The 15665-nt window shown below is 35.7% G+C and overlaps 3 protein-coding genes across 3 annotated transcripts; 2 read left to right on the top strand and 1 right to left on the bottom strand.

Annotated features, from left to right (window-relative positions):
- The first annotated feature begins 3217 nt into the window (after positions 1-3217).
- Positions 3218-5796, top strand: LOC114753304 (very-long-chain 3-oxoacyl-CoA reductase 1). The gene is made up of 3 exons (XM_028941981.1): positions 3218-4142; positions 4286-4355; positions 5297-5796. The coding sequence occupies exons 1-3, from the start codon at positions 3502-3504 to the stop codon at positions 5549-5551; spliced, it is 966 nt and encodes a 321-aa protein (XP_028797814.1). The 5' UTR covers positions 3218-3501; the 3' UTR covers positions 5552-5796.
- Positions 5797-7093: 1297 nt separating this feature from the next.
- LOC114753306 (uncharacterized) lies at positions 7094-9757 on the top strand. Its single transcript, XM_028941983.1, has 4 exons — positions 7094-7262; positions 7764-7831; positions 7914-9324; positions 9486-9757. Exons 1-4 carry the CDS (start codon positions 7133-7135, stop codon positions 9755-9757), a joined length of 1881 nt encoding a protein of 626 aa, XP_028797816.1. The 5' UTR covers positions 7094-7132.
- A 4631-nt stretch (positions 9758-14388) lies between these two features.
- Positions 14389-15362, bottom strand: LOC114753303 (photosystem II core complex proteins psbY, chloroplastic-like). The gene has a single exon (XM_028941979.1). It carries the CDS (start codon positions 15215-15217, stop codon positions 14615-14617), a length of 603 nt encoding a protein of 200 aa, XP_028797812.1. The 5' UTR covers positions 15218-15362; the 3' UTR covers positions 14389-14614.
- Positions 15363-15665: the final 303 nt, after the last annotated feature.

Raw genomic sequence — 15665 nt, 5'->3', positions numbered from 1 at the left:
TCCCACAAAAGACAATTAATTCATAAGAAGTCTCTCGAAATCCCAAAATAACTCCCAAGTCCCCAGGGACCTGTATATAATAAATTGTAATTATAAAATTACCTATTTACCCCTATTCATTTACAATCTCAACAGCGGCTATTGACAACACTAGGAGAAGTGGTTAACAACCTCCGTAATGCCCCTGGTATTCCACAGAGTGAGTTGTCAGAGCACTGTCGAGGTTGTTAACCACTTTTCCTCGGGTTGTCAATAGCCACTATTGAGGTTGTAAATAAATTACTGCAATAAAATTAATAGGGGTAAATAGGTAATTTCATAATTTCAATTTATTACACACAGGTCCCTGGGGACTTAGGAATCATTTTGAAATTTTTAGAGACTTTTTATGAATTAATTGTCTTGTGTGGGACCTATGTGTAATTTTCCCTGAATTTTATCAATTTAAGACATATTTAGTAATTTAACCAATATTTTTTGGTTTATGAGAAAGCTTAGCTAATATTCTAAGACCCAATTAACTAATTTGAGTAGATTAAAAATGTTAATTAAATTAATTAATATGATATTTTTTTCTAAACATTTTAGTCGTCATATTTAGTTTCCCCTCTCCTTCTCCTACTTGATTATTATTGAGAGAATATTAATAGAGTTAATTCGAAAAAAAAGTGATAAACATATGAAATAAATCTTACATATAGAACTAATATTAACTCTCAAATTAACTTCTACGTATTAAGGACACTAAGGACACGTACTATCTTATTCTTTCAATTAGTGTTTGCCTTTAGCAGTACTCCTCCGTTCCTTAATATAAAGTCTATTTAACTAATTTGATTAGATGAAGAAAGTTAAGTAAGCTAGTTAATTATAAGAAATACGACATGTTTTTTTTCTAAAATATCATAATCATCTTTCTTAGTATCATCCCTTCCTCTTCTACTTAATTATGGTTGAGAGAGTATCCATAGAGATAATTTAGGAAATATTGATAAGTATAAGAAATAAGTCTTATATTTAGGATCAAAATTAACTCAATAATTAGGTTTTATATTACAGACTGAACAAGGATTAATTTGCATTGCGTGTTAAATGTTTGTTTGGGCGTCCGTTTTCATGTCCTCAAGCGAGAACACAAGCACGCTTCCGGGTTCTTGCAGTTACAAAAATGTGGTTTCAGATTTTTAAACACTGGTGTTATTAGGTAGGACTAATTAATGTGGTATGTTTTTTTGACAGTAGTGGCATTATTAAATTTGGAACATAAATATACTATTATAATTTTTATTTATTATTGAGCAAATTGTTATTTTCTTAAAAAACCTATACATTAAATAGGGATAAAACTTAAAACTTGTTAAAATTTAAGATAAAGTTATTAAAATTGAAAAAAAAAAATTTGTTCACGTGAAACGCAGTAAACATGACTCATAAATAAGATCATATAAGTATAATTAAACTATTCGGATTGTTTTTATGATTTGAAAATATGAATAAATTTTATGAACGTACTATTATTAAAGCCTAATTAAATAAAATTACATTATCAGTCCCTATAATTTCAATGGATTTTGAAATATTGCCTTTAGTTCTTAATATAAGAGCTAGTCTGATATTCAATTTGATTCTAAATATAATACCCCAATCTACTTTATTTCTCATATTTATCTATTTTTTTAAAAGTAATCCTTGTAGCAGTTTCAAATGTTGAATGTTCCATCAGTTAGTAATTTTAACTAATACACATGATTAATAATTATTATTTTAGGAAAGATAATATATATTTATTACAAATAATTAATTTAACAAACTTTTTTAATATACTCAAATCAGTCAACTAACTCTTATATTAAAGATATGAGCTAGTAGATCCTTACAATTTCTTTTCAAGAGATGGCTCCCTGCAATTTATTAGTTTTTTTTTTTTTTAGCGGACATCTTGTATTATTAATTTGCCTAAATTCAGCAAACTATGCTTTGAACACCATAAGAAAATGAAGTTACACATCTAAACATTTGTTATTGGCATTAGCCTTTTAGGCAATTGGTAGGGCTCCTAGTTGGCCCAAAGAAAACGGTACGGCTTATTAATGTGGCAATTTTGTTAACAAACCCATCAAGTGGACATTTGGGGAAATGGGTGATGGGGACCAAGAAGAATTACTAATATGACAAATTTAATTGTTAATAAATTTTTTTACTCTTAATAATTGAATTAATCATTAAAATTTAAACAAATAAATTATATAAACATAATTTAAAATGGAGGAAAATTATAAGAAATTAATAATTAATTTAAAAAATACAAGGTAAAAATATTACTACTTAAATTTTATCTTCATAACAAAAGGTAAATATGAAAATCAATAATGTTCCTTTTGAAAAGGAAAGGATCAGAATTTTACAATCGCCCTCTCATTCAGTGTGTGATTTGTTTAAGGTTTTTCTCCCAAAACAAAGAATATTATTCAAGTCATTAGATTTGCTTTAAATTCTTTCCCTTTTTTTTAGCATTTAAAATTTTCTTTTCTCCTTACAATAAATTAACTTGTTAGCCTCTTATATTTTGGAACAATTTTTTTTAAAGAGACTTCTTATATTATGGAGTCCTATGAAATTTTCAATTGTTTTCAATAATTACGTTCCTCCTTAAATTGGAAACATTAATTATATAGTTTTTTCGCATTTAAAAAACACATGTCTATATTATGGAAATGACAAATAAATTCTCTTGATTTTTTTTACATAATATTCATTTATCTGTGCCAACTTTTTTATTATATTATTAAGAAGGAAAAATGGTAAAAAAAGACCGTTAAAATAAAAAAATTATAAATCGGGACCCATGATAATATTATTATGGGCTTTGATCACAATAATATGGTTTTGATGATAATTTTTGTAAATAGGTCTTTCTGTGCAATTTTTTTATTTTAGCGGGTTTTTTTATGACTTTTTCTATTAAGAATTTTTTTTTGAATGATTCTATTAAGAATTCAAACTCTAAACTTCTGCCCATAATCATCCCATTTATTCACATGAATTTCGAAAATAAAAAGTATACTGAAATTCTTTTAAAAAATTGAAAAAATGATTTTAAAATTTTAAAGAAAGACAATAATATGGTTGTAGTTAGGTTCCCAAAATCCGTAACTGCTTCCAAACACCTGCTCTGATTGAGAAAGCTGGTCAGAGCCAAAACCAAATTCCCAGGCTTGGCGCGCCATGTGGTGTCCCATTACTCCATTAAATGCGATTCTTCAAGTCTGCATCAAATCAACTGAAACCACTCTTAATTTCGGTTGTTTTTCGCTCATCTACTTCACCTACATCGATTCCTTTCACCATAAATTCGATTCCCTTCTTCTTCGTCTTCTCCAAACTTCGCCATTATCACTACCTTTCACTCCTTCTCATGCAAAGCTTCTTCCCCATTGTTTGAACTTTTATTCACTGCTTTTTTCTCTCTGTGCCCGCCATTAGACTCGCCTCTCTTAGAATATGGAGTCCTGTTTTATCGAAAAGCTGAGAACTGATCACCCTTCCTTGTTTTTTGTGCTTTTCGCATTGGGCTCCCTTTCGCTTCTGAAGTTTTCGCTGGCTTTTGTCAGATGGGTTTATGTCAATTTTCTCAGGCCTCCCAAAAATCTAAAGAAATATGGAGCTTGGGCACTCGTTACCGGACCCACCGACGGTATCGGGAAGAGTTTTGCATTTCAGTTGGCTCGCAAAGGGCTTAATCTTGTCTTGGTGGGGAGAAATCCTGATAAGCTGAAGGGGGTGTCCGATTCGATTCTTGCCAAGTTCGGGAAAATACAGATTAAAACTGTCGTGGTTGATTTCTCTGGCGATCTTTCGGAGGGTATAATTAGGATTCGTGAGGCGATTGAAGGACTGGATGTGGGAGTGTTGATTAATAACGTGGGAATTTCGTATCCTTACGCTAGATTTTTCCATGAAGTGGATGATGAACTCTTGAAGAATCTGATTAAGGTAAATGTTGAGGGTACTACAAAGGTCACACAAACTGTTCTTCCCGGCATGCTTAAGAGGAAGAAGGGAGCAATAGTAAATATTGGCTCTGGAGCAGCCACTGTGATTCCTTCAGATCCCCTTTATTCTGTATATGCAGGCACAAAAGCGTGAGTTACTTGACTGTTTCACTCCAAGCAATAACGGCTTATTATGTTTGGTTACTTGATGGCAAAATAATATTATGTTTTGTTCCTTTTTTGATATGTTGTGTGCCGTTTGCTGAAATGAGGTGTTCTGATTGTTTCTTCAGGTACATCGATCAGTTTTCGAGATGTCTCTATGTTGAGTACAAGAAGAGTGGGATTGATGTGCAATGCCAGGTATCGTTTGTTCTCTTCTTTATGATCTTCTTTCAGACGCACATCTTGATCATGAATTTCGAGTACTTGATTGTTTCTCTTGATTTGATTCATGCATTTTGAGTACTAATTTACTGGCTACTCTTTAATGGTTTCTTTCATTGTTTAAATTTTTTATTGCTTTCAAGATCTTCATATACTTTCTTTATCCCTTCAAATAACCCCATTTAGCCAAAATTAAGAAAAACATTACCCTGTATCAGAAGTGGACTTTGTTAGAGGTTATCTTCCATCCCTGTTAGAATTTCCATAATGTGCTATAGGTGTGTTAACAATACTAAACCATTTCCTATACTTCTCTGCCTTGTATTCATTAGCAACATATTGATAAAGAGTTAATACATCCATCATAGATGTTTTCTAGCCTCAATCATTGACGATGTTGCGAACAGGAATTATCTTCAGACATGTTCTCCAATGGCAAATGATTTCAATCATAAACAAACATTTAATCACCCGTCTATATATTCCTGAGCAGACTGTGCATCATCTAATGTGATTATCTTTTATAAATTGAATCTATGTAAATGTCCTGGGATCCCATCTAGTTATTTTCCTCTCGTTTTCTCCATTTTCAAATTTTCTCTTATGATTCTATTAAGCCGTTTAGAATAACTTGTTTGAAATGATTTATAAGTAGCTTTTTAATTGTGATTCATGAAATATGACGTAAGCATTTGAGAAGAGTTTTGTTTCGATTTGCATAAAACGTGTTTATAAGTTCTTAAGATTATGATCATGATTCCCAACTGGCCTTTATATCGGTTTGGGTGTTGGTGACCTGAATATGTAAGCTGCATATGAAAGGGGCTGCTTCTTTAATTAGCTGACCATGCATGTGCAGAATAATCTGCCATGCTTCTGATACATAATTTCTGATAGAAAGATTCTGGAATACTCAGGTTCCATTATACGTGGCAACGAAGATGGCATCAATCAGGAGGTCTTCATTCTTTGTGCCATCAACAGATGGATATGCAAAAGCAGGCTTGAGGTGGATAGGATATGAACCTCGTTGCACGCCATACTGGCCTCATTCCCTTCTCTGGGCATTAACATCTTCATTGCCTGACTTCATTATTGATACTTGGCGCCTTGGTTTCTGCCTCGGTATCCGCAAGAGAGGCCAATTCAAAGACTCAAGAAAGAAGGAATGATTGATTTGAGTGTGTTCATTGTTATGATAAAGCATGTTCTTCTCCCTTTTCTCCTTTCCCTCAAGAATGATGATTAGGACATTGTATCTTTCAAATGGTAGTTATATGTTTCTGTTTTCATCTTACTGTGCTTGTGGATTGTGAGTGATCTATATGGTGGATTTGAGGAGAGATTGAAGGGAAAAAATGAGTGTAATGACAGAGTTGAGCCCCCATATAATCACATTCATCAATATCTAATTTAACAATTTATACTTGTTTATTTTTAATGTAATATTATAATAATAGTTAACCGTTCAATTTTTTAATCTTAAAGTGGAGATGGGATGATGAGGGGAAGTCCAGATTTCCATGCAAAGATCCAGGAATGGTCAAAATGGAATTTTTTGAGTTAAAAGAATTGGAATGATTGATTTCTGGCTTGACCCATTCCCTTCGCATCAATTGATAAATTTTGTATAAAGATGAATCAATAATTCAATTCTCAAATAATTTATTATTTAAAAATTAAATCCCTCAAATATAATTAAAATTCCTCAAATTGCAATTGTTAATCAATATTTACAATTCATTTAAAAAAATTTTTTTTACCAAAACTTAGCCACAATTAAAGAGAAAATTAATTTGTTCTTATAATTTTGGCTGAATTGTAACTCAATCTTTAAATTTTAATTCGATACAATTCAATTTTTATAATTTTAATCATTTAAAGCTTTAACCTCCGGTTATAATTATAAGAATCAGTTGACTAATTTGAAAAGATTAAGAAAGTAAGTTGAGTTAGTTCTTTGTTCTAAATAGGTGTTGTCTTTCCTAAAATATCCTTGCTAATCAAGTGTATTGACTAGAACTATCATTGTTAGAAGGGATATTTTGAAAAAAATGTATAAATATGAGAGAAAGTGAATTGGGATCTTATACTACCTCCGGTCTTAATTATAAGAGCCAGTTGACTAATTTGAGGAGATTAAGGAAGTAAGTTGAATTAGTTATTTGTCCTAAATATGTGTTATTTTTTCTAAAATATCCTTGCTAATCAAGTGTATTGACTGGAACTATCATTGTTAGAAGGATTGCTTTGGAAAAAAATATATAAATATGAGAGACAAAGTAGATTGTGGTCTTATATTTAGAATTAAAATAAAAGTCAAACATGGTCTTATATTAAGGACCGGAGGTAGTATTTAGGACCAAAATAAAAGTCAAACAGGGTCTTATATTAAAGACCGGAAGTAGTATATAATCTTATTTTTTAAATTATAGAGACAAATATTTCAAATGACTAAGTTATGGACACTGAGTTGTCTACTTGTTTTACCGGGCTACGTAAGTCAAATATTTTTAAATGATCAGATTATATATTTGTTTCTCTTTGTTTTGTTTATGATTTATGAATACCAGCTTTTCATTCAAAAATAAAAGTTCAGGAATTAAATTATTGTTGAGCGAAAATTATAAAAATAAAAAGATTTATTACTCGTTCCGCTCGTGTGTTTCAGGCCCACATATAAATGTAAAAACTAAAACCTTCCTTCCCTTGCCGCCAATCCATAAACCCCAAACCGGACCTCCGCCCTCTGAATGGCTCTTCAGAGTTCAGCTTCTGACGGCGACGGCAAGGCCGATCGCTACACGGTCTTCATCGATACAAACCTCGACACTCACCTGGCTATTATCGCTTACGACGCCGACACTGTTTCTGATCTCAAAAGTAACGCCCTTTTCTCCTTTCTCATTGTCATCAATCTGTTCTTCCCTTAAACTTTGGGTGGTTCTCTGTTCTCAATGATTTAATTCTGCATTTCTTTAATATGAAATTAATTTCAATAAACTAAATTTATTCTGCATTGAGCGTTGGTTCTTGTGTTTACCTCTCTCCCTCTCCCTCTGCTTGGGGGGGGGGGGTTGCCAGCCTTTGTATGAGATTACGGATGAGTTATATCGAGTTGAGTTGTAAATACTTTTTAAGAGTTGAGAGCTATTACGAGCTGCGTTATAAAGACTTACGAGTTACGGTCACCCAAAATGGTGAACCCATGAAGTTGACTTTGTCTAGCTCTGCGCTCTGCATAAGTTGTTAGACACACTTCCATCTATTCTCTGTGCCTGGACATAGGATTATGTTAGCATGGCATGACTTATGTGCTCTTCTTTTACTGTTTGTATAAGTTATGACCTGTTCAAATGATATGTGCCTGCCGTTGGTATGCAGAGAGAATTATGTTGGAACACCCATTGTGCTTTCCAAAGATCGGACACATACAGATCCATGCCATAAAGGTATGCTTCTTGGTCCTATTCCACTGTTGTAAGCATGGTTCTGACTAAATCATATTATTAACAAAACTTTCTACTATGTTAGGTAAAGCGCAAGGGCTACTTTTATCACCTATCAGATTCCATGATGGTGAGAAGTGCCTTTAGTGGGTTCAACAGGAGCTGGTTTCTTAGTATTGATGCATCTGCAGTAACAGAGAATGAAAAACCCCAGATTTCAGATTCTCCTGATTCTACTAACGAGTTAGCTTGTCATGGCATTGCAAATAATGCTTCAACTGGTGCTATTGATATTCCTCTCTGTTATCCTTCTAAAAGGGCATCTGACGTCAACTGTTTCAAATTGCCACAATTAGAGAACGGACACGGTGAAAAGGAAGTTCCTCTTGTTAGCCCACGTGTGTCAGAACATAGTGGAAAAGGGGTTGTTGATGAATTGGAGACAGGTGTCAAACTCTCTGGCGCTGGTGACACTCTGCCAACTGGTTTGATTCCCGCATGTGAGGGAGATGGATTCAGCAAAGGAAATAAAGATGAGAACAATTTATATGATGAAGGAACCTTAAAACCTTTGCCAGGTGCAAAGAAAAAACGCAAGAGTATTGAGGAAAAGGAAGACACAGTACGGGAACATGCTTGTAAGGACAATAATGCTTCTGTTCTGGGACCTGGTATATCAACAGCTGAGCAGGAAGGTAATTTAGTCGCTGAAAACCCTTCAGAGAATGCGAGCAGAGGTGAACTAGGTGGGAATTCAAAGAATACAAGTTTTGTAGTACAGATGTCAAATGATGCAGTTAAGGAAACTGAAGCTCCAAAGGAGCATGCTGAATGCAAGGATAACAGTAAGGAAAACATTGATGGTGAGTATGTCAAGCCCATGGCAGAGCCTTCACGTGAATCTACTTTAAGTAAAAAATATAAGAAAAGAAAGAGATCCTTGACTCTTGATTTAGAAGATGAGATGCAGAAGGTAGACGATGCATGTCAGCAGGCTGATGTACACAGGCCTGATGAAGAGCAAAAGAAAATTGAAGAACCAAGTGAACAGGTTGAAACTAACAATGATAAATCTGGGGGTAGGATTGAATTTCAGCATGATAAGGTATCTAAAGAACCTTCACATGCTGGATCTCCTGCAAAGAAAAAGCGGAAGGGAAAAGAGAGGGGTGGTTTTCAGAGTGCTTTGAAGGAAAAGAGATCTTTGGTTGATGATTCTAATAAAGAGAGCCTGAAGCCAGAGCATGCATCTCAGCACTCTTTGGAGGATTTACCAAAGACTATAGATAGCATTGCTGGCCAATCAACGGAGCAATGTGGTGATGGTGAGCCACCGAGAACCAGTGTAATAACTTCAAAGAGGAAGAGGAAGAAGAACTCATCAAATAATCAAACAGACGCAAGTACTTCTTCCAGGAATGATGATGCAGAGGATTCCAGGATATATGGTGAAGGTGTGCAGGAGGAAATACTCAAAGACGGTCAAATCTCTAGAGGTGCTTATACTTGGTGACTGCTTTGGAAAAAAGTCTGATGCAATTACTTTATTTGAGAGGAATCTAGAAATTAAAAAAAGGACATTTTTATATAGATAAAAGAAACTTAAAAGTTGAAATATATGTTTCTGATTCTAATGTTAACTTTTTCGCTTTTTTAGGTAACAGTGCCAGTAATAATGCTGGTGACAACTCGGAAATCATAACAAACACAGCCAAAGAAGTCACTATGTCTAAAGTGACAAGAACAGGAAATTCTAAGGATCATTGTTCCATTGATGTGAGAATGCATCCTTCTGATTTGGAGGGGACAAAGGAACTAACTGAGGGTAACGGCCTCCACATGCATCAGAAGGTTGACCTTGGCCATTGTCATTTAAGTGATGATAGTCAGACTGTGCCGGCTGAAGAAGGAAGAAACCATCTCCATTAGATGATCCTAAGCATTTGTTGTCTGAAAATTGCATGACAACCAACCATAATAAAGCGCATGCTAACATCATAGGGTTAACCGAGACTTCAGAGGTTCCAAAGGAAAATGAAACTACTGAATGTGGAAAATCAGAGAGGAAGAGAAGGAAGAAAAGAAATGCCAAGGATGCAGATGGAGGATCTTTACTTACAGAAGACTTTAGTCATGTAGATGCTTCTAAGAATGGTACTGTTTTAATGGAATTGGATCCTACCTCTGGAAAGACAACGAAAGAGGAAAATCTTTTAAATCAAACAGCAGGGAAAGAGGTACATCCAGAAGAAATGAACGGGACTTCAGATATTGATAAGGAAGTAGATGACATTAACGTTGGCTCCATGAAAAACATCAGCAAAACTGAAGCTTATGGTGAAAATCCGAGTGAGAAAAGGAGCAAGAAATCAAAGAAGAAACAAGCTTCTACCACAAAAGGTGTGCCAGAAATGCCAACAAAGGATCAAGTTCTTGAAGAGTCATCACCCGCTTCTGACAGCAGACTAACTACGGAACTAACATCTAAAAAGAAAAAGAAAAGCAAGTCCACTAATAAATCAAGTGGACCAATTTTGGAACATGAGAGAGATGTTCAAGCTGAACCTTCCCATACTTCATCAAATGCGCCCAAAGGAAATTACAAATCCCATTCTGGAGCTAATGAAACTGCTATAAATTCAGTGTCTTATTTTGAGCATGAAGATGATAACCACTTGAAAACTCCCACCAAAAAGGACGAGATTAAGGGGGAACAACATATTGCATCTGGGCGAGAGGAGCATAAAGATGTATCAGATGATATTCTTGTTAACAAGAATGGTGCAGATAGAACAGATATGGAGCCAATGACTGGAAAGGGCAGAAAAATGTGCGAGGTAATGAAAAGAAATACTCGTAGTGGGAAATTGAGCTCTGCAAAGAAATTATTGTCGAAGGTGGGCAATGGGCTTGGGATTGATCCTGATGAGAAGGATCCAAATGTGTGCAGAATTGGACAAGAAGCTTCCTTGCCTAGTCAGTCTAATAGTGTCACGTCCACCATTGAAGAAGATAAAAGGCCTCAATTTAAGAAATCTTCTGGGAAAAGTATGAATTTGGAGAAAAATAGTGAAGCTTTTCCTGTATCAAATTGTAAAACCAAAGCCGTAAAGAAAATGGTTCAAAATAAAGCTCGAAAAGCTTCTGGGAATAATCCTGAGGGAGTGGTGAGTCAAAAAGAGCAAAAGAAGAAGTTGTTGTCGGGTACAATTTTCAAGGATGATAGTAGTGGAACCTCTGAAGACAGAGATGAACAAGCTCATGACTCTAGTTCCAGCACTAGAAGTCCATCAGATGTTTCACTCCCGCCTGATTACTCAGGTGATGATAGTGATGCAGGTGTGAATTCTATACAAAGTATAAACTGATTTTTTTTTTGGTTTGGGAGTCTTTCTGTCTGTCGACTGTCTGTATGCGGCTGGGTCCTGAGCGGATCATGGAGGAATAGGTTGAAAATTCAATGACGTCTGGTTTTGGGAATTCTTAGGTTAATGTGCCCAAGGTGTTACTTTCTAAGTTGAAATCAGAGGTAGAAAGTTAGCATTGATTTCTAAAAGTTTTCCAACTAGTCAGAAAGTGCTTAGTATTGATCTCTGAATTATATGTTGTTCCATCGTTTTTTTTTTTTTTGGTTTACGAAATGGATCTTGTTCTATTTCTGTTTTAGAATTTTGATGGGTACGGTTTGGATGGCAATGTTGGAGCAAAGTCCCCCCCACCCCCCCCCCCAAAAAAAAGGAAAAAAAAAACAAAAAAAGGGGAAAAATATCTTGAACAAAATATTAGTACAGCTTCATTCTTGGTTTTCTTCATTTCTTCATAGGACTGATGATTACGGGAACTCAAACTAATCTCTTTTTTTTGAAAAAAAAAAAAAAACTAAATTGCAACAGGTTCACATGGCAGGACAGGACCGGAAACTGGTGGAGAAAGTAGCATGAAATCACGGTTAGTTAGTTAATTGCAAGCATGCAGCTAAAAGTTGGCAGTCTTACACGATTGAATGGCTATTTTCCTCAATAAATCTTTGTGTTTTTTATTTACTTGTTTTTTTGACACGGAAGAAAAGCACATGCAAGTATAGCATGTTGGGTCATCATAAATTTCTACCATCCATAATCTCTGTTAATCATAGCCTCAATTTGCTTGGTCAAGATTATGGTGCTTACGTGCTATGTGGATGACTTATTCAATCGAATGAGCTTTTCACATATTCTCAGTGTCTCAGATCATATTGTTTTCCTAGCGTTGGGCTGGGTATTTGCAGTAGATATTTGTTCCTCCGCCGTAATAAAGAACAATATATTAATATATTTTAGGGGACAGAACTGTTGAATTTTTTTGCCATAGAATTAAGTGTGAAAAGTTTACGCATCATTTCGAGTTACATCATCTACCCTTCTCAGTCACCGATAGAATCTGATTTTACCGAGTCTTTGAGATCATCTGCACTAAAATCAAAATCTACTAAAGTGTGAATGGTGTGATTTTATTTAGGGTTAATATTATTGTTAACCCTAAATATTTTTGGTTCCTGTAGTTTCAAATTGTTGGTTTTAGTCGCTATAGTTTCATAAGGACTTGGTCTGAATTTAAGTATAGGGACAAAAATCAGACTTTATTAAAAGTATAGAGACTATTCGGTAAATTCAGATCAAATCCTCATGAAACTATAAGCACCAAAACCAACTATTTGAAACTATAGGACTAAACCAAAATTCAAACTGTTAAGAACTAACAATGTTATTAATCCTTTTATTTTATTTGCAACTGTAATTGATCAGGAATTTGTGCTAGAGTCAAGATTCTTGAAACTCTTCCTAACTAGATTCTTAACCTCTATCTTTTACATGTTGTTCCTTTATACATTATGCCCTTGAGTAGGTGTTTTAGGGAATTTGCATTGTTGTGTTTTTCGCATACTTCAGAGCGGTATCTGAATCTTTACTTTGGCAGCTTGTCAGTCAAAAAAGGAGTGCCCCTAGATAGCATTCTTAGAAGCTCAAGCAGGTATAAGATGGCTAAACAGACGGCCTCTCAGTTTGAAGAAAGTGAAAGTCAACCTGTTGATTTTGTTCCAGACAGCCAGGCAAACACATAAATGTTGAGATTCCTGTCGTTCTTCGTTTGCTGCTACCGGTGTTTTCTCTGTATTTTCATTGCAGCTACAAGATTTGGCTCATATGTTGGATCATGTAAGAAAAGCCGCCAAAAACTCTTTCTTATGCTGGAGAGAATTTCCTCTTGTCTCGATTCAGCATAGAAAATTTTGTTTTGTTTAAACTCTTCAGACACCATCATGGGTCGATTTTGTGTCTCATTGTTGTGCCAATGGGAACAGATATTTTGGTTTAAATGTACTGAATATAGGTAGAAGGGGATGTGGTTTAGGCTTGGAAGAACTGTTGAATGACAATGCGAAAATGACAATATTTCAAGATTCTGTTAACCCGAAAGTTCCAGAGACCTCTAATCTCGTCCCTTAAAAGTTGTTAAATCCCTTCATTTAATTGGAGACCCAGGCCTAGGGAAAATATATATATATATATATCTTTAGACCGAATCCGAAAGACTCATCCTTAAAATAAATATTATTTTGTAATTTTTGAATCCTATGTAGTGGCCGAAAGAATTTCTAAACATGCACTGTTAATTTTTTAATTATATAATAGACTTGATAAATTTCAATAAATTTTTTAAGAACATTAATTAGAATTTAAGAGCAATCGTTAAATTAAACACATGTTGACAGCTTGAAATGGAAGAGTAGAACTTGTCACTTCTCATGTATTTCTTGCTGGTTATCTTTTTTCCTTCTGCACCTTATCCTACGCGCATCCGTGCATCATGTCTATTAAGAGCCATTGCTGGTATATGAAGGATTAATGGCTCATGTAGTTGGATTACAGGAATCAACATTATCTGCTAATTTATTTGGGTGATGCAATGACAGCTGATTCATTTAGGCGATCCATGGTACTTCGTTTGCCTTTTTACTTTTCAATTAGAAAAAAAGATACGACTTGAGATTATAAATGGAATTAAATTCACCGGCTTCGACTTCCCACTTGTAACTTTTTTTTAATCACTAGACTCGAAGTGATTCATGATTCTTGGTTGGCTTTAGTAATGACAAAGGGATTACATCATGCACTCTAGATTCCCTCAAATTATTGCATTGTTTACATAGCTGGACCTCAAGAATGAAGATCATACCAAAAGACATTCATGCCCTTGATAGAAGGAGCATGTTATCTTACTCCACAAGGTTAAATAAATGACAAGAAAGTTAAAAAGGGTAGTAAGGCTATAAGAGGTTTTTCTTCCCAGAAATTTGAACATCATACTGTTATCTCTAGATCTTCTTTCTATAAGAAGGCATCGCTGCGTCTTTATGATCAAAATCTCAATTCCAAATGGAGCCACAGTTCATGACATAGAATTATATCATGCATGAGCTAGAGTTAAGCCAATTGAGGAATCAACTATGGTTATTCAAGTTCAACATAATCATTTAAACAACTTCAACATTAAAAATTACTATCGAGGTGATCTATGGATCCCGTTGACCAGTCATATTGTTGGCTCTAAAGTGCATATTATTAGAAGCAAAGGCTAAATCCTTGGCACTGAGGAAACAAAACAAAAACAAGACACATTGAAAAGTTGATTCACCATTGAGTTACCTTACAATACAAGTCACAGAAACGAAACTGTATAATTTATACATTCCACAAAAATCCCCTACCACCATCACCATCATCATCATCAACACAAACCAAAAACTCACTGAGATCTCATCCTGTTGAGCTGGTTCAGAGCAGGCTGCAATATGTTATACAAAACCCACAGAATCGCTGGTGCCACCACAAACAGTAGAAGCTGACCCCTGTTGTCACTAGCAGCTTCAGCAATGGATGCCACCTCAGCAGCCGAACTCTCCGGGGTCCACCCCAAGAGCCCAGACCCCACCAACCCACCGAGCCCTAACCCAGCGATCACTCCCTTGGAGCTTCTCATCCGGTTCAGCTGGTTCAGTGCTGGCTGCAGAATGTTGAACAAAACCCAAGCTATGGCCGGGATTATGGGTAGCAACAGAGCTGCCCCTCTGTTATCCCCTCCATCTGCTATTTCAGCTATCTGTTGGGCTGCCAGAGCGGCGTCGGAGCTGCTCAGGGCGGCGAATACTGCCCCGGCAATGGCGGTTCCTGCGAGGGTAGGTGATGGGTTTGTGGGGACGGTGGTGGTATCGGAGGTTAGGCCCTTTGGGAGGTTTTGAAAAGACAGGAGAGGGGTGGGTTTAGTGGCCAGCCTGGTGGGGTTAGGGAGTTTCGGTGAATTGAAGCATTTTGCGCTGGTCATGGCCATTGCTGCTACGGTTGCTGCCATTGATGGACCTGTGAATCAAGCTTGGTGCTATGAAGATGATGGATGATAAACTTGAGTGTTTCTCTCTCTGTGATAATGCAGGAATTGCAGAGAATGAATGGAGGAAAGTCGAATATTGATTTATTTGGTGAAAAAAAAGCTAAGGCCAGGTGTGAGAAATGAGATCCAATAAAACTGAGGTTTGTGGATTCTTTCCTTATCCGAATAGTGTGATTGGTGAGCTAGGAACCTCACATCCTCCACCCCACCCTCCCTTTCTTATCCCTTTTGTTCCAGCGTGACATTGTGCTGCTTCGTACTGGGTTCTGGAAACGACGTTAAAAAGACAAAAGAAATTAGAGAAACGACATGTCGTTTGCATAAACACAAACGAATTGGGCGCCCATTTTTGGACTTCTCTTCACCCCCAATGCTTTGAGCCCAAATCAATATCAGGCCTCGTTACCTG

Source organism: Neltuma alba, unplaced genomic scaffold (genome assembly GCF_004799145.2).
Source record: "Neltuma alba isolate B1F8T4 unplaced genomic scaffold, ASM479914v2 tig00007844_pilon, whole genome shotgun sequence".
NCBI classification, from domain to species: domain Eukaryota; kingdom Viridiplantae; phylum Streptophyta; class Magnoliopsida; order Fabales; family Fabaceae; genus Neltuma; species Neltuma alba.
This window is presented reverse-complemented; position numbering and strand designations above follow the sequence as displayed.